The 19,712-nt window shown below is 35.3% G+C and overlaps 1 protein-coding gene across 1 annotated transcript; it reads left to right on the top strand.

The window, feature by feature from the left end:
- The first annotated feature begins 640 nt into the window (after positions 1-640).
- On the top strand, positions 641-3,951 carry LOC141718325 (uncharacterized). Its single transcript, XM_074520709.1, has 12 exons — positions 641-817; positions 1,068-1,157; positions 1,272-1,355; positions 1,462-1,528; positions 1,619-1,672; positions 1,985-2,074; positions 2,224-2,230; positions 2,728-2,884; positions 3,073-3,152; positions 3,276-3,346; positions 3,423-3,476; positions 3,655-3,951. The coding sequence occupies exons 1-12, from the start codon at positions 771-773 to the stop codon at positions 3,763-3,765; spliced, it is 912 nt and encodes a 303-aa protein (XP_074376810.1). The 5' UTR covers positions 641-770; the 3' UTR covers positions 3,766-3,951.
- The last annotated feature ends 15,761 nt before the right edge of the window (positions 3,952-19,712 follow it).

Genomic DNA, 19,712 nt, shown 5'->3' with positions numbered 1-19,712 from the left:
GTGACTTTAAACCTTCTCGCCCACTAGACCCATGTTCTTCCCTTGTAACTACTGCCTTTCGATTTTATGACCTTAACTATCTGTTTTGATAGTTATGGGATGTTGTACTTATCTTGACAAAATTCGAAATGTTCAACTTGCAGGTTTTCATGCAGTTATTGTGTTTGATGGTCAAATTCAGAGACATTTGATTTCTTGTACAAAATACTATGTCAATACTCCATAACATCAAAGTGCTGTGAATAAGTTTCCTTCACTCAAAAAACCATTTTTTCGGATGAGCTATTATAAAAATTGTGCTTAAATTTTTCGAGTTGTGATTAGTGCAAGTGTCTGGTAGATAGAAACATGTATCAGAGTTTATGCTTTTGGTTGATTTTCCAAATCTTTTGGAATTTGATTATTAATTCTTTTTCGTTCAAATTGGAATCCTACCCGAGGACGCATCAATATCTCATGCTTCCCTTTCATACCTCAATGCTGCACGTAATTGTGCATTGCCAACTCTGTCTTGTTTTACTACTATTAACAAATATTAACTCATTGCATATGACAAGGAACCCAACTTCTGTGGAAAAGATGATAGGACACCATACCTTGATTAAGCCACATATACTAAAGCAGTGGAAATCCCATACTGTCCACACATAAAAAAACCAACATACTTGCAGTATAAAACATATGTGATAATAACAAAACCATTCATTCACCTCAGCTCCTAGTTTCTTCATATTGCTGCCAAAACCATTAAAACCATCTCATCTGCTGCAATGCCTGAACTTCAGCTCCCCGCTGCAAACATTGACTGCCGCACCAGGTATAATACTGCAGACTAATATTGGCGATAAAAAAAGAGAGGCGAGATTAAAATATATAATTCTTCTAGTTGATAAAAATTGAATCCTATTTTTCTTTTTTTAAATATCATAACTTTTTGTTACTAAATCTGAATCAGCTACTGATATGTACATTTGCATGTGTGAATTGTCACTATAACACGATTATTCAGCCATGGGTGTTTTCTTTTTTCTATTTAGTTCAACTATAATTTTGCTTTTATCCTCCAGTTCATACTCAGAACTTGAAGTCATCACCATTGATGTCCATGCAACTAAAGATCTCATGAATTCTAGCAATCATCAATATCTTGATGTTAGGTAAGCTAATCAATTAGAGGCCTTCAATGGCCATATCTTATACACATTACTCTTCTTATTTTATCGAGTAATTTTTGGAATTCTTATGTTTTTAAATTGTTTTGTTCTGCTTAGAACCGAGGAAGAATTCAAGAACGGTCATGTGGACGTAAAGAATATTGTTAACATTCCTTACATGTTCGAAACCCCTCAAGGCAGGTTCTAGTTCAGTTCCGTTACAAGCCAACCTTGATATTTCATTTGAAGTACTTGTGTGATTCTTCACTTTTAGTAAATGTATCCCAACGTTTGATGTTACAGGCAGGGTGAAGAATACTAAGTTTCTGGAACAAGTTTCATCAACTTTTAACAAGGATGATATTCTTATAGTGGTATAGTGAGATATTTTGTATAATAACCGAGGAAACATAATTTGTTGCAGATAATGGTTAATATATTGAAATCTGACAAGTGATCTGCAGGGGTGTCAAAGTGGGATAAGATCTGTTTATGCAACCATTGATCTTCTTAAATCTGTAAGTTTCGAAGTAGCTCGAACATTTTTTGTGTTCTTTAAAAAAAATAGAAGCATTTTCACTAAATTCTAAAAGTAGACAAATTACTAATCAAAAGCTGAGATATTTTAAGAAAATATACTTTCTACTTAACCTAGGGGTTATGAGGTTTCCTGCCTTGAGTGGGACATACTTAATATGTTTGGTTTGATTTGATTTTCTTGAGTGTGATATATTCAATATGTTTGATTTGACTTGGTTTTCCGTGGTGGCGCCTACAAAAGTTTGCGGTGTTGAAGTACCATATATATAAGATTGATGTGTAAATTGCAGGAGTTCAAACAAGTTTACAACATGGGAACTGGATATCGTGGCTGGGTTGAAAAGAAGTTAGATGTGAAGATACCAGAACTTGAATCTGAAGCCAAAAACCAAGAACTCTAAGATCTTTGTATTGTATATTATATGTGCCTGAAAAAAAAAGGGATGTTGAAATTGTTAACTTTGCTCTGCACGCAAAATAAATAATAAAATTAATGGACAAAGCTTTGTGCTATCTTCTTGTTTCATAGCTACGCTGTATGTATTAAAAGATTTAGAAACTCATGTTTAGAAATAAGATTATGAATATGAGGAAAGAAAATGTAATTTAAAATGAGAAGTGAAAAAATTAGTGAAATTTAATAATAATTAGTACTCCCTTTGTCTTATTTTAACCGATTTTAACTTTTTCCCAGATAAATTAAAGTGTTAAAAAAATATAAGTAATGTCTTTTATCGATTTAAAATACATGTTAAAAAGTCAAATATCAGTGAAAATTGAAGAGAGGGATAATTTATAATTAATGAAACATGATGTCAGGAGTAAAAGAAAGCCTACCTATAACCTAAACATTGGACTTTATTTTCATAAAATTCAGTTAAAAGAGCCAAAACAGCTGACACTTGGTCCAAAATTAAATTAAATGAAGCAACTTAAGGGACTTTCTTTTACTTTCAGCCCATCCAAATTCCAAACACCTTATGAATCTAACTATATATACATGTGCATGACTGTAGATTGTCACTGTAACAAGATTATTCAGCTATGGGCGTTCTCTTTAATCTAATTAGTTTTATTGTAATTTTGCTTCTATCCTCTGGTTCGTACTCAGAAGTTGAAGTGATCACCATTGATGTCCACGCAACTAAGGATCTCATGAATTCTGGCAATCATCGGTATCTTGATGTCAGGTAAGCTAATTTACATCCCGGAGACACGTTTGTCTTACCTTATAAGTAACTTACACGTAAAAATATATGTATTTTCTAACTTATAAGGAGCTTATAAGGGGGCAAACATGTTTTCTTCTTCGGACTTCAGTCATCAAGTCATATTTGGAATTCTTATGCCTATAAATAAATTGTTTTGTTCTGCTTAGAACCGAGGAAGAATTCAAGAATGGGCATGTGGACGTGAAGAATATCGTTAACATTCCTTACATGTTCGAAACCCCTCAAGGCAAGTTTAGATTTTCAGATTCAGTTCAGTTACAAGCCAACCTTGACATTTCATTCAAGTAAATAAATGATTTTTTGTCTAATTGTTTTTGGTAAATGTATCCTACATTTGATGTTACTGCAGGGAGAGTGAAGAATCCCAGGTTTCTTGAACAAGTCTTATCAACTTTCAAAAAGGATGATAATCTTATAGTGGTATAGTAAAAACTAAATATAGTATGCTGATATGGTTAATATAAAGAACTCTAACAAGTAACAATCTAACATGCAGGGGTGTCAAAAAGGGATAAGATCTGTTTATGCAACCATTGATCTTCTTAAATCTGTAAGTTTTTAACTTCTTCCGGAGTTTCACTGTCTATTCATCTATTTACATGAATGCATGCATTGGGAACAGCTTGATTTTACTGCAATACTGTTCAACCTCGAACAGATTATCATCGTATGATTCTTTGTCTTTCGCTTATAGAATTGATATAAAATTGGATGTGTGTAAATTGCAGGAGTACAAGCAAGTGTACAATATGGGAAGTGGTTATCTTGCCTGGGTTGACAAGAAGTTAGCAGTGAAGATACCAGAGCCTGTATCAGAAGCCAAAAATGAAGAGCTCTAATTTCTTTCTGTATCCTATGTGCATTGTGCACCAATAAATTAGAAGAAATGTGGAGACAATTTTATGACTGGTGGTTGATCGCTTGATGATTTTAGCATTACTGTTGCTTTAATCCATATATTTGCTCTGCAGGCAAATTTATAAAATTTGTAATATAAGAGACCTCAAATTTATTTATTTTCTGGTTCTTACGCTTTTTCTTGCTCCATCTTCTCATTACCTGGTTCTTGAACAACCACACCTCCAATTTCATTCCTTTCTACAATTGTTCAACACCTTCAGCTTCTGCCGCAGCAAGCCAAACAGGATCATAATAATCAGAATAGGACTCCATGCACTTCATCGAAGCAACACGGATCTCAAAATACTTGTCCCCGATATCATGTTAATCGATATTGTTATAACCAATATTTGGTATCAGATCATTTTCGATCAAAAACGGATCAATTAAAATTGAATTGGGACTAAAACATCAAGAATTAGGATTTCAAAACATGAGGGGAATCGTGGGGTACTGGAGTGTTTAGATGACAGTGCAAGGAGGTGTGTGTGCATTTAGGGCGCGCCCTCACCTAGGAGATGCATCACATGGTAACTTAGATGAATGGTTGGGCTTGTACTCACCTAAGATAAGGCAAACAAAGAAAAGTTTGGGACAATGAAAACATGAAGAAGATAATAGAAATTATTTTTACTAACCTATTTGTTATAGGAACTCTTTGAAAAATTCACTTCTTGAATCGGTCAAGGAGGGGATGTCAGTGAAAAATTTGAAGGCCTCAGGGCGTATGCCTGATGACTGAATGTATTCTCATGTATTCAACGGTTGTCCTTGTTGGGGATGCGGGGTTAACCTTGATTTGTAATTTGGGAGCTTTGTTTTTAGATTCAACGGGTGTCCTCGTTGAAGAACTTTTGAGTCGTCCTGCACTTTACACCCAAAAGTTTGAGATCACATGTCCTACTATCTAGTGAGTTATCCACATTCGGGGGACATGGACGCTTTTGGCATTTGGGTGAACCGTTGTTATACTTGTGTTCGTAACTCGGGGAAAGAGCTGGTAGCGGAGTGTTATTCTTGCGCATGAAGATGCATTATCCGTGAATTACTACGATTACAAGTCTTGGGCCTTTGCAGTTGGGCTATAGTTGGACATTCCTAAAACTAGTAGAATACAGTTTTCAATAGATTTTTTACTGGGCCTCAGGATGAGATGTTTAAGCCCGTTAGATTGCTTGTTCCTTAATAACTACGTCAAACTTGATCCCTATATAAATGGTACGTAGACACATTAAAGGTGGTTAGAAATTGAGAGTTAAAAGGGTCACCACTAATCCTAATCAATCTTAGCTATCAATCAACACAAAAACACCACATACCGCTTATTTTTCTAGTGAAAAACCACCATCGTAGATCTTGTTTCCGGCGTAGAATCTCAAATTTTGTTGTTACCAGATTCTTCCGTCAACAGATATCTTGTTAGTGTTTCTCAACATATTTACTAGAATAAAGCATAAGTAATATGATCCATTATTAGTAAATACATAATAAAATTAATAATATGCAATAACCTTTTTTAAGCTCGTAAGGGTTGTCTCAGTTGGGTAAAAGAGAGGATAATTATCCTCTTGGTCACAGATTCTAATCCCACGGGAGGAGAATTTATGATTATGCCTCCTGAACCAGATGCTGTCGCTTAAGTGCGGTTTATCTTCGTTCACGTGGTTTGCAGGCTATTGCATGAGCCCATGGGGTTTACTCAGTGCGCACACGAAGGGAAACGGTCGCGGATTCCCTATGATAAGAAAAACTTTTTTCATATACGTTTATATCCCTAAACACCATGTTTACTATCCATTATTACTAACTACATAATAAAAATAATATTATATAATAACCTTTTTCATATACGTTGATATCCCTAAACACCCATATTTATTATATATATAGGCTCTGGTATCATTAATAAGATTTTCATAAAGTCGCATTTAATCATAAATAGAAAATGGGCGACTCCCAATTTGATAGAAAAGACTTATTAATTGATCTAACAAATTATTATGAAAGAAAACACTACTTAATTTCATTTAAAATTCAGATGCAAAAGATAATGTATTAATGCTTTATTTTTCAATAGGAGACGAAGGATAAATTTGAAAAAATAAATTTACAACTCACAAAACCCATTTGTGTAAAAATAAAAATAAAATGTTCGTACATTACACCATTATAAGTTGGAACTAGTACGCCCTGTTTTAGGTAAAGAATTTCCATGTCTATGTTTGCCTATGACATTAACATTATTATAGTGTATGTGTTTGTTAGGAATATGTTGTGTACTTGATGATAAGCTAAACAAAACACCTTAGTAGATTTTACTTAGTGAATTTTGTAGCACCCGACGGATGATCAATTATAGTCACGACGGATGATTTAATATTGACTAATTGATATCCATCGGGTGAGTAGTTTATGTAACAATAAGTCATGTAGCACATTTCTGCAAACAATTTTGTATAAGATTCTGTAGTAGCTTATGAATCATGTAGACTACTAGTAGATGTGCAGAATAGGTTGATTAAATGTAAATATAAGATGTCTTGTAATTCTGCACAAATGAAATGGAGTCAAGTGATAAATGGCTACCCGACGGATGATCAACAAAGCTACCCGACGGATAATCAACAAGGTTACCCGATGGATAACAAGCATGTACCCGACGGATGATCAATTTAAATATCTGTTGACAGTGATAACACAGTCACATGTGTCGAGTGTTTACAAAAAGGAATGTGGCAGCCTGTTTAGCAGGAAAATGAGAACAAAGAAGCATTACTATTTCCATGCTATTATGAAGATATTCAAAGATGCTGGAATAGAGTAGTGAAGCAGCATAAAATTAGACTTGATATGTTTTGTTTTATTATCTTATCCTATTATCATGTAAACTTGGTGATATATAAACCAAGTGTAACTAGTAGAACAAACTAACTAAGCAAACACATTTTTAGCAGAGAAACATTTGTAAGCTGTATTCTGTAGAATTTCTCTGTTGTTTGTTCACTTGTAAAGCAGTTGTGAGTTATTCAAGCATCACAGGGTTCTCTTGATATATATATATATATATATATATATATATATATATATATATATATATCTGGTGGATACATTCAAATCCACCAGAAAATTTTAAAGACCTGAGTTTTTATTACTTTATGTTTGAATTACTTAACTCTGTATTCCGCACTTTGCAAATCAAACAGTTAGATATAAATTGAGTTAGGACCATTTTTCATAAATCCCAAAAAAAGCCAGAATTATATTCAACCCCCCTTCTATAATTCTTGTTGTATTGTTAGGGAATAACAATTGGTATCAGATCAAGCTCTTGAAATAAAAAGAGTTTAAAGATGATAACAAACAGTAAGATGAACAAGAAGGATGTTCGAGTAAAGATTCCATTTCTGGACAAAGACAATTATCACCACTGGAAGGTGAAGATGCACCTACACCTTCTTTCTCAAGATGAGGCCTATGTGGATTGCATAGAGAGAGGTCCTCATGTACCAATGAGAGCTGCAACTGGGAATGAACCATTTGTTCCCAAGCCTAGGCATGAATGGTCAGATCCTGATATTGAGCAAGTCGGGAAAGACAAGAAGGCCATGAATATATTGTTCAATCGAGTTGATGGTGATATGTTTGATAACATCATTAACTGCAAAATGGACAAGGAAGTTTGGGACACTATTCAGATTATCAGTGATGGTACTGAGCAAGTAAGGGAGAACAAGATGCAGCTGCCAATTCAGCAATATGAGTATTTTCATTGTGAAGATAGTGAGTCTCTCACTGACATTTTTAGTAGGTTTCAAAAACTACTAAACGCTCTGAAATTGCATGGAAGAGTCTATCAGACAAAAGACTCCAATCTCAAGTTTCTTAGATCTCTTCCAAAGGAATGGAAACCAATGACAGCCTCACTGAGAAATTCTCAGGATTACAAGGAGTTTACCTTGGAGAGACTGTATGGCATCCTGAAAACTTATGAGCTTGAAGTAGAGCAAGATGAGAGGATGGAGAAAGGAAAGAAGAAAGGAGGGTCCATAGCACTGGTTGCTGAGTTGGAAAAGGAGAAGGAAGTGAAGGTAGAAGCTGTTGAGTCTACTATAAAGGTCTATGAAAATGAGGGCAAGGGGCTGGTAGCTGAAAATGAAGATTCTTTGAGCCAAGATGATATGGATGATATTGATGAACATCTTGCATTCCTTTCCAGAAGATTTTCCAAGGTCAAGAAGAACTTTGGAGCAGCTAAGCCAAATAGAAACATGGTGGATAAATCAAAATTCAAATGTTTCAAATGTGGCTTGGCAGGGCATTTTGCCAGTGAGTGTAGAAAGTCAGATTCCAGCAAGAAGAAGTTTTAGCTTGTGGATTATAAACAGAAGTATTTTGAGTTGCTCAAACAAAAGGAAAGGGCTTTTATTACACAAGAAAATGACTGGGCAGCAGATGGTTTGGATGAGGATGAAGATGTCAGCTATGTAAATCTAGCCCTAATGGACAAATTTGATGAAACAGAAACAAGTTCTTCAAGTAATCAGGGAAACAGAAAGAATTTGTGGTACTTGGATAGTGGTTGTTCAAGACACATGACTGGAGATTCTACCCTGCTCATAGAGTTCAAGGAGAGAGTTGGCCCAAGTATTACTTTTGGAGATGACAACAAGAGTTATACTATGGGATATGGCTTGATTTCTAAAGACAATGTCATCATTGAGGAGGTTGCCTTAGTGGATGGTCTCAAGCACAATTTGTTAAGTATCAACCAGATTTGTGATAAAGGCAATTCAGTAACCTTCAATTCAGAAGCCTGTGTTGTGACAAACAAAAGGAGCAACAAAGTGGTTATCACTGGAGTGAGAAAAGGAAATATGTATCTAGCTGACTTCAACTCATCAAATGCAGAATCTATCACTTGCCTTCTCAGTAAAGCAAGTCAAGATCAAAGTTGGATGTGGCACAAGAAGTTGTCCCATCTAAACTTCAAGACCATGAATGAGCTTGTCAAGAAAGAACTGGTTAGAGGTATTCCTCAAGTGGAGTTTACAAAGGATGGACTATGTGATGCTTGCCAAAAAAAAAAAACAAATTAAGGAATCATTTAGAAAGAAGCTTGATTCAATAATTAAATAACCTTTACAATTGCTACACATGGATCTATTTGGACTAGTCAATGTGTTGTCCATCTCAAGGAAAAGATTTTGCCTAGTAATTGTAGATGATTTCTCAAAGTTCTCTTGGACATATTTCCTAAAGTCTAAAGATGATGCTAGTGAAATCATCATCAATATACATAAGGCAAGTCAACAATCATCCTGATTTCAAAGTTAGAAGAATCAGGGGTGACAATGGAACTGAGTTCAAAACTTCTGTTATAAAAGCATTTTGTGAAGAAAATGGGATTATGCATGAGTTTTCAGCAACAAGAACTCCACAAAAAAATGGAGTAGTAGAAAGAAAGAACATATCACTTAATGAAGCTGCAAGGATAATGCTTGAAGATTCAAAGTTACCAACATACTTATGGGCTGAAGCTGTAAATACTGTATGCTATACTCAGAATATTTCTTTGGTTAATCAAGCAAAATGTATGACACCCTACCAATTGTTCAAGAACAAGAAGCCAACTCTAAATTTTCTTCATGTCTTTGGCTGCAAATGTTATATCTTGAGAAATCAAACTGATCAAAATGGGAAGTTTGATGCTAAAGAAGATGAAGGATTTTTTGTTGGATATGCTGTGGGAAAAGCATATAGAGTCTACAATCTAAGAACCAATATTTTTATGAAATCAATACATGTTGTGTTTGATGATAAAAAGATTGAAGGACTGTGGCGCCCTCCAAACCCGGGTCAGAAGTTTGGGGTCCACACACACACACCTTATTTATAACCTGCTTATAACAATGATAAAGATAATAATAATATGCAGTGACCCTACTTATCAACTACTACGGATCGCAACAGGTTAAAGTATGTACACAAGCCACACACACACACTTATATTACAAACGCCCAAATCTCAACTATTCAAACTTACAACTGAATATTAAACATCATTACAAACTTTACAAACTTAAACTATCCCAAAAGCTGTCAGCTAGCTTAACTCGATCAACCTGGACCCCTAGCTCTCGCACTGGATTGGGGATTCTCGCTATCACAGGTTCCTTCTTAAGTGGAAAAGAACATAAACAACATCACACAAATGAGGTAACTAGCTCAGCAAGTCACATTGACAAGACTGAGAATAATGATCATCAAGTGAAAAGAGTTAAGGTATCAAGTGAACAATGATTAATGATTTAGAATTGGATATTATATTTTTATTTTAAAAACCAAGGTTAGGTTGTTGATCAATGAAATTTCATTTATAATGAAGTCTCGGGTCATAAACAGTCTTTCGGGTATTTAATATGATTTTTAAAATATTTTTCGGAGTCAAAACGGGTCGTTGGATAAATTTTAAAGCAATAAACAGGGTTCGGTTGGCCAAATCTTGCTTCAAAATGATTTTATAATAATTATCGAGCCTTAAGAACAATTTAAAATAATATTTTAAAACTCGGAACTATTTTTTGGAATTTTTATATCAATAATAAATAATTAAATCTAATTAAATAATTAATTAATAATTAATTAATAATTAATTAAATCAATTAATCAATTAATTTTCGAATTAATTGACCAATTAATTAATTATTAACTAAAACTAATTAACTAATTAATCCAGATTTATTTTTGAATTAAAAATAATTTTTGGAATTAAAATAATAATTTTTGGAATTTTTAATAATTAAAATGAATTTTTATAATTAAAATAAATAGGAAATATGATTTTTAAACATTTTTAAAACAGGAATCCAAAATATACAAACTCTGGAAACCTGGGGTACTACACTATTTCTTCTTCAAAAGTTCAGGGGCCTGTTTGTAATTTTGCAATCCCCGTCGTCGACTCGCCAGAGTGTGGCCGGAGAACACGATTCTGGCCACCTCAGGCCATCAAACTTTCCCGAATCGAAGTACAGATCACCAGGAACATGTACATACAATCAAAACACATAACCCATTACAGGATTGGCCGGAAAATGGCCGGGAAATGAAGAACACCGGCGAACTTTCAAAAGACAACTCCGTTCAAACCAGGAATCGTCTGATAACATAATATACATGAATCGATTGCAAATTTCAAGGGGAACAAAACCCACTATCTCTCAACATCTGATAATCCCTAAATAAGAAACCCCCAAATTCAATCAAGAACATTCAAACGAATTATAAAACCCTAATTTCTAAATTCGAAAATTAAACTCACTTTTGAACATGTTATTGAACTCTAAATCAGTCATATGACATATCAAAATCATCAGGAAGAAAAGCTCTTTAACATACAATCATCAAATCATTCAAACAATCATCCGAACAAAAATTCATAATTTTAATCAAAATAATTCGAAATTAAATAAAAATATATAAAATCAACCTTTGATTATGCAGTTCTGAAACTTGGATAATCTGATAGTACTCCTTAAACCCTTCGTTTTGATTACCAGAGTTTTCCAAACGCATATCAATAACACCTTGATTTTGCAGTTTGATTCTTGAAAGGTTTATATGAATATAAATATTTTCTCTGGAAAATTCTGTAAATACTGTTTGTAAATGATTTTCGGTACGCAATAAAATACGGTAAAGGCTATTTATAATTACGAAAAATTAGTATCCCGTTGGATCATTCTGGATATAAAATAGTACGGTGTATTTATTAAAACGGATCCAAACGGTATCGGGTTTTGGGATAATTATACAATTTGTACTGCGGTCTTGGTCTCAGCGCCTGGTTATACGTATTACGAGGTGATAATTGTAATAGTTTAATAAAAAGATCCCGTTTATCAAAAATACGAGTTCCATTGATTTACCGAAACGAATATTGTATCGAAAATATTACGCCGGGACCCGCACAGGACAAACCGTACGCCGGATCAAAAAAGTTGAAACATGGAAAATGCTCGGAATATTGCAATTAGGTTAGGAAGGAGTTCTCGGAAGAGTTTCGGGTTATAAAAACGTAAAAACGGGTGAAGTCGGCTAGTTCCCGATTATATAAAATAGTTTATAATTACTCGGAAAAAGAATTTATAAAATCCATAAATTTCCTATAAAATCATAAATCAACATAAAAATAAATAGGGAGATATGACAATTATCTATATTTTATTTTGGACATATAAAAATTAAAATACTCAATTTATATTATTTTTAAACATGTAAACACATATACCACTTAACAAATAATTCACAGAATAAATACTGAACATGCATAATATTCATTTATTAACAAAAATAATTACACGATATATCCCAGATATTACATCCTTTCCCCCTTAAAAGGATTTTGTCCTCAGAATCTCTTAAGAAAACAAATGAGGGTACTTTTCTCTCATATCACTTTCTAACTCCCAGGTTGATTCTTCAACCTTTGGGTTTCTCCATAGTACTCTTACTAACTTTACTAATTTATTTCTTAACACTTTCTCTCTTTCTTCTAGAATCTCTATCGGACTCTCTACATATGATAAATCTGCTTGAAGTTCTAGTGGCTCGTATTCGATTACATGGCTGGAGTCTGGATTATACTTCTTAAGCATCGATACGTGAAAAGCATTGTGAATGTGCTCCATGTGCGGGGGTAACGCCAACTCGTAAGCTACTTTGCCAACACGCTTTAGAATCTCAAAAGGTCCAACATATCTAGGACTCAGTTTTCCTTTCTTCCCAAATCTCGTTAATCCCTTCCGCGGGGATACTTTTAACAATATCAGATTTCCTGCTTCGAATTCCATATCTTTTCTTGATTGAATTGCATACTTCCTTTGACGGTCTTGTGCTGTTATCAATTTCTTCTGGATAACTTCAACAACTTCCTTCTTCTGTTGTACCAATTCAGGTCCAAGTATTTTACGTTCTCCTACTTCATCCCAATATACGGGAGATCGATATTTGCGTCCATAGAGAGCTTCATAAGGTGGCATCCATGATAACTGTTATTGTAAGAAAATTCTACCAAGGGTAAATGCTCGTCCCAACTTCCTTTGAAATCAATAGCACAAACACGTAACATGTCTTCGATTGTCTGGATTGTTCTTTCACTCTGGTCGTCCATCTGTGGATGGTAAGCCATACTCATATTCAATCTCGTTCCCAAACATTCTTAAAAACTTTTCCAAAATCTCGAATTAAATCTCGGATCTCGATCGAATACGATAGACACAGGAACTCCATGACGAACTACGATTTCTTTCAGGTACATATTGGACTAATTTTTATAATGAAAATCTTTCATTTATAGGCAGAAAATGAGCTGATGTGGTAAGTCTGTCCACTATAACCCAAACGGCATCATGATTAGCTTTCGTCCTTGATAATCCGACTATGATATCCATGGCAATATGTTCCCACTTCCACTCTGGAATCTCCAATGGCTACAGCAATCCACTTGGTCTCTGGTGCTCTGCTTTAACTCTCTGACATGTATAACATCTGTTAACTCATTCTGCAATCTCCCTTTTCATATCTGGCCACCAATAATTTTCCTTTAACTCTCTGTACATCTTGATACTCCCTGGATGGATTGAATACCTTGAATTATGAGCCTCCTGTAAATTTTCATTCTTCAATTCCGTCACTAGTGGAATCCAAATTCTAGAAGAAAACCTAAGAATGCCTTGATCGTCCTTTTGCGTGCACAATTTCTCTCCTACCAAATGATTAATGTCCTGATCCATTATCTCTCTTGACACTTCCTTATCTTATCTAACAGATCCGGCTGGAAAGTCATACTATACACTTTTGCTTCATTAGGCTTACAAACTCTGATTTCCAATTTTAGTTTCTGAAATTCCTTATATATCTCCTCAGGTACTGATAACACATTCAACTTTTCTTTTCGACTTAACGCGTCCGCCACAATATTTGCTTTACTGGGATGATAGTTAATCATGCAATCATAATCCTTAATCAACTCTACCCATCTTCTCTGTCTCATATTCATCTCTTTTGTGTGAATATGTATTTTAAGCTTTTGTGATCCGTATAAATCTCGCATTTTTCTCCATATAGATAATGTCTCCAAATCTTCAAAGTGAATACTATAGCTGCTAGCTCCAAATCATGAGTAGGATACTTTTGTTCGTGTGGTTTTAATTGCCTTGATGCATACGCAATAACCTTATCGTGCTGCATCAGAACGCATCCAAGTCCTTTATGGGAAGCATCACTATAGATAACGAAATTCCTTTGATCGTCTGGAAGTGACAAAACAGGTGCTGTAATTAATCTTCGCTTCAATTCCTGAAAACTTTCTTCATATTTTTCATTCCATATAAACTTTTCATTCTTCCGTGTAAGCTTCGTCAATGGTGTTACAATCCTTGAGAAATTTTGAACAAATCGGCGATAATATCCCGCTAATCCCAAGAAACTTCTTACCTCTATTGGTGTTCTCGGTCTTTCCCAATTTGTAATCGCTTCAATCTTCGTTGGGTCCACTTTGATCCCTTCATTACTGACTATGTGTCCTAAGAACTGAACTTCCTGTAACCAAAACTCACACTTTGAAAATTTAGCATATAACTTCTTCTTCCTTAAAATCTCCAAAGTTGTCCTCAAATATTCTGCATGATCCTCTTCTATTTTTGAATAAATCAAAATGTCATCTATAAACAAAATAACAAACTTGTCCAAGTATTCCTTGAAAATTATGTTCATCGGGTCCATGAATGTTGTCGGGGCATTAGTTAATCCAAAAGACATTACTAAAAATTTATAATGTCCATACCTTGTTCTGAAAGCTGTCTTTGGTATATCCTCTGGCTTAATCTTTAGTTGGTGATATCCCGATCTCAAATCAATCTTGGAGAAGTACTTGACTCCTTTCAACTGGTGAAACAAATCATTAATTCTGGGTAACGAATACTTGTTCTTGATTGTAAGCTTGTTGAGCTCCCGATAATCGATGCACAGTCTCCTGCTTCCATCATTCTTTTTGACAAATAGCACCGGTGCACCCCACGGGGATACACTGGGTCTGATTACTCCTTTCTCTAACAATTCTTGTAATTTCTTTTCTAGTTCCTTCATCTTAACGGGCGCCATTCTATACGGGGCCTTGGATACTGGTTCCATTCCAGGTGTTAAGTCGATTGCAAACTCAATTTCTCTATTTGGAGGAAGTCCTCGTAATTCATCGGGAAATACGTCTGGAAATTCATTGACTACCGGAATATCCAAGTTTTGCTGGCTCCTGACTTCTATCAATCACATACGCAACGAAATGCTCACATCCTTGTCGTAGTAACTTTTTAGCTTGGATCAGCACTAAGAACTTCTTTGCTTGCTTCTGGCCCTTAAACGTTACTATCCTTTCGTCTGGCGTCTTCACCATTACCTTCTTATTTCGATAATCTATTTGGGCATCATGTTTAGATAACCAATCCATTTCTAAGATAATGTCAAACTCTCCTAGATTAAATGGTATCAAGTCCACACAAAACTTACTACTAGAAATCTCAATTTCGTAATTCCCACAAACTTGATTAACAGATATACGTTCTTGATTTGCTAATTCCACAGTCATTATTTCATTTAAATACTCAACTGAACAGTTTAACTTACTAACAAAATCTTGAGAAATAAACGATCGAGTTGCTCCCGAATCTATTAACACTTTGGCATATAAAGAATTCACATAAAGCGTACCTGCCATGACATCAGTATCCTGCATATCGTCCTTCACAGACATATCAAAAACTCTAGCCCTTGGAGTCTCATTCACTGCTGGAGTAGATCCCATAATTCTTAATGCATTACTGACTGAGGATGGTGTCTTGCAATCCCTGACTATATGTCCTGGCTTCCCATATTTAAAGCATGTAAATCCAATAGTTGGAACCTTAACCGCTGGATTCCGGGTAGACTGGTCCTTGTTCACTGGCTCTCTCGCTGGCTGGTTGCGGCACTCCCTCGAATAGTGCCCTTTCTGATTACACTTGAAACAAACCACGTTCAACTTATTATAAACTCCTCCGCGCTTCTTCCCACATACCTAAAAATCTGGAAAAGTTAGCCTCAACTGATTTGGTTGATTCACATTGACTAGACGGTTGCCTTGACCTCCGCCGCCTGCATTTTGCTTCTTGAAATTAAAATTTCTCCCTGGCTGAAACTTTCCCTTCTTAAAATTTGTAAACTTCCCTGATTGTGACTGTCCTTCATTCCCTTCAAACTTTCTCTTCTTACTCTCCTTCTCTTTTTGTGACATCTCGCTCTCTGTTTCTGCAATCATAGCTTTCTGTACAACTCCTGCATAGGTATCCAATTCAAATATGGCTACCTTCCCTCTGATCAATGGCTTCAGACCTTGCTGGAATCTCTTGGCATTCTTCCTATCAGTATCTACATATGATGGCACATACCTTGACAACTCTTCAAACTTACTCTCATAATCAGCTACCGACATATTTCCTTGCTTTAACTCTAAAAACTTCAGCTCCATTTGATCCTGAACAAACTGGGGAAAATACTTTTCTAGAAATAATTCTTTAAACCTCTCCCAAGTAATGACATATGTACCTTCCAATATCTTCACAGTTTCCAACCAATAGGTGGCCTCATTCTTTAAATAATAACTTGCAAACTCTACCTTCTATTCTTCCTTCACTTTAACTAAAGCAAACGACTTCTCTATTTCCTTTAACCAAACATTCGCTTCAATCGGATCTAAGGAACCCTTGAATTCTGGTGGGTTCACCGCCTGGAAAGTTTTGAAAGTTACCCGGGGATTGGTCTGTCTTTGTTGTTGTTGAGTCAGGTGAAAAGTTTGTTGAGCCAAGATTTGAAGAATCCGGGCTACTGCTGGGTCTATGGATCCTGGGTTTACATTCTGGTTGGTATTGTCTTGGTTATTGTTGTTGGTTTCTTCATTCTGGGTGTTGGTGCGGGTATTTCTTCTGGGAGGCATTTTCTGTAAATAATCAAACAACTTATTTAGATTTTAAATCAAATCCTTTGCATAAAAGAAAAGTTTTGTAAAATAGAAATATCTCTTTTTAAAAACAGTTGTAACAGTTGAACTAAATAAATTGCATGTTGTTTTACAGAATGTAAACAGTTAAGGGGATAAGGTACATGGTATCACATGAGGTATAACTGGTGCAATAAGTAAAGTAAAGTAAAACAGGTGCAGTAATGTAAATGATAATGCTGGAAAGGAAAAAGGTACTGATATATATAGATCAAAAGTTTTAGGTAATACAAGCGTAAAGACGCTTCAAAAGTAAAAGCAAAAGGGTACAACAAACCTACTCACTAGTCAGCAGATCTAGTCTATAAATACAAGCCAAAAGTCTACTGATAAACACTACTGTATATACTAAACAACCACAATAGCACTGATCAACATCACCATCTCTGTGCCTCTGGCTCTAACTCCATGGAAACTCTGGTCCGCCCAGCCTCTCGAGATCCTCCATCACCTCGCTAGCTCATCCCATAAATACATCAGGGCCAGCTAATGTAGCTCCATGTAGCCTGGCCTCAAGAATCCTGCGTGTCACATGAATCTCCTCTCGGAGCTCCCTCACACTACGATCAACATCTGTAGTCCTGATGATATGCTGCAGCTCTCGGATTTGTGCCAACAAGGAATCACGTTCCAGTAGAAGAGCCTCATACCGGTAATAAGGAACAAGATGCAATGTAGACTAGAATGGGGCACCCGCAACTGAATGCCCATTGGAATCTGAATCAGCTGGTGGGGGTCCTCTGATAGGTGGCCTCATGCCTGGGGGTGGAATAGCCTACAGTGGTACGGGCTGCAACACGGGTGGAGGTAGAATAGCCAACACTGGTGGAACAACAGGACGTGGATCTGAAGATGGTCCTCCAACTGAGGGCTCTGAGTGATCAGCTAATACGGGGATGAAAGAGTCGGCCATCGCTGCTATCTGAAATCATATCACAATAATAAGAACCTCGAACCATGACACAAATCATATTAATACTTGTTATACCGTCGCACTCAACCTCTCGACATTCTATCTTTCTATTTCCTTACTTCTAATCCTAACCCTCTACCCATTCCCGTCAACCTAGGCTTGTGTCAGTGACTTATAACCTGTAGCTCTAATACCAAACATGTGGCACCCTCCAAACCCGGGTCAGAAGTTTGGGGTCCACACACACACACACCTTATTTATAACATGATTATAACAATGATAAAGATAATAATAATATGCAGTGACCCTACTAACCAACTATCACGGATCGCAACAGGTTACAGTATGTACACAAGCCACACACACACACTTATATTACAAACGCCCAAATCCCAACTATTCAAACTTACAACTGAATATTAAACATCATTACAAACTTTACAAACTTAAACTATCCCAAAAGCTGTCAACTAGCTTAACTCGATCAACCTAGACCCCTAGCTCTCACACTGGATTGGGGATTCTCGCTACCACAGGTTCCTTCTTAACTGGAAAAGAACATAAACAACATCGCACAAATGAGCTAACTAGCTCAGCAAGTCACATTGACAAGACTGAGAATAATGATCATCAACTGAAAAGAGTTAAGGTATTAAGTGAAAAATGATTAATAATTTAGAATTGGATATTATATTTTCATTTTAAAAACCAAGGTTAGGCTGTTGATCAATCTATCACTAACCCCGAGCAAGGCACACAACTCTGCTCTAATTACTGAATTCAAGGCACACATTGGCCTAACTTGACCACCAATCTGGTCTGACCACGAATCTGGTCCACAATTTTATAAAATAATTCAATTCTATCACAATAACAGAATAAATAATGTAAAGCAATAAACATAATCATAAACAATACTGGATTTCCAATAATGAGATGGTCTCAATCTTCACAAAGAAATAATATGGCAATTTCAAAGAATGGCTGTCAGGTAATGAAAGAATTGGATAACAAAGGAATCAAAGTTTCAAGGTTACAATGATTTGGTCTTTCAAAGCATAAGATACAATGGTTTGAATCTGTAAGCAATCTTGATTCAGTGTTCGGTATTTAGTTTGTATGTATTTGTGGAGTAGTATCATATATCTGTGGATCGTATTTGGGTAATCAACAATAAATGGTTCGGAAAGAATAAGGTTTACGGCTCAAAGATCAATAGTTTGAATCAAGGTTTAGGGTTCAGTGCTTCAAAGCACTTGCAATATAAAACAGGCTATCAATTATCTACAATATATCTCGAGAAAGTTCAGAACACTTGCCTGGTATTAGCTTGCTATACTTCACTAACTTTCAATCACAATTTCCTATTCCTCGACTACTTGTTTCCCTTTCCTACGCCTTGCCTCTTCTGCTCACATATCATAAGTATCTATCAATACTCAACTCATATGATTCTATTTGGTATACGCTTTTATCTACCCTTCGTTTTACCCAAATCCGACTAACAGATTGAAAGTTATACTAAAAACAAGTAAACACTAATCACATAGTTCGACAGTCAAACAAACAAGTCACATATAACACATAACGCGTCAAACAATCAATAAAATTTCATTTATAAGAAAGTCTCGGGTCATAAACAATCTTTCGGGTGTTTAATATGATTTTTAAAATATTTTTCGGAGTCAAAACGGGTTGTTGGATAAATTTTAAAGCAATAAACAGGGTTTTGTTGGCCAAATCAGGCTTCAAAATGATTTTATAATAATTATCGAGCCTTAAGAATAATTTAAAATAATATTTTAAAGCTCCAAACTATTTTTTGGAATTTTTAAATCAATAATAAATAATTAAATCTAATTAAATAATTAATTAAAATTAA

Source organism: Apium graveolens, chromosome 4, assembly GCF_009905375.1.
Source record: "Apium graveolens cultivar Ventura chromosome 4, ASM990537v1, whole genome shotgun sequence".
Classification (NCBI taxonomy): domain Eukaryota; kingdom Viridiplantae; phylum Streptophyta; class Magnoliopsida; order Apiales; family Apiaceae; genus Apium; species Apium graveolens.
This window is presented reverse-complemented; position numbering and strand designations above follow the sequence as displayed.

Bases quoted from the DNA above. Each gene is read 5' to 3' on its own strand.
- LOC141718325 (XM_074520709.1), top strand. From the start codon at position 771: ATGCCTGAACTTCAGCTCCCCGCTGCAAACATTGACTGCCGCACCAG. The intron at 1,356-1,461 runs GTTCTAGTTCAG...TGTTACAGGCAG, and splicing joins TTCGAAACCCCTCAAGGCAG to GGTGAAGAATACTAAGTTTC. The intron at 1,529-1,618 runs GTATAGTGAGAT...AGTGATCTGCAG, and splicing joins AGGATGATATTCTTATAGTG to GGGTGTCAAAGTGGGATAAG.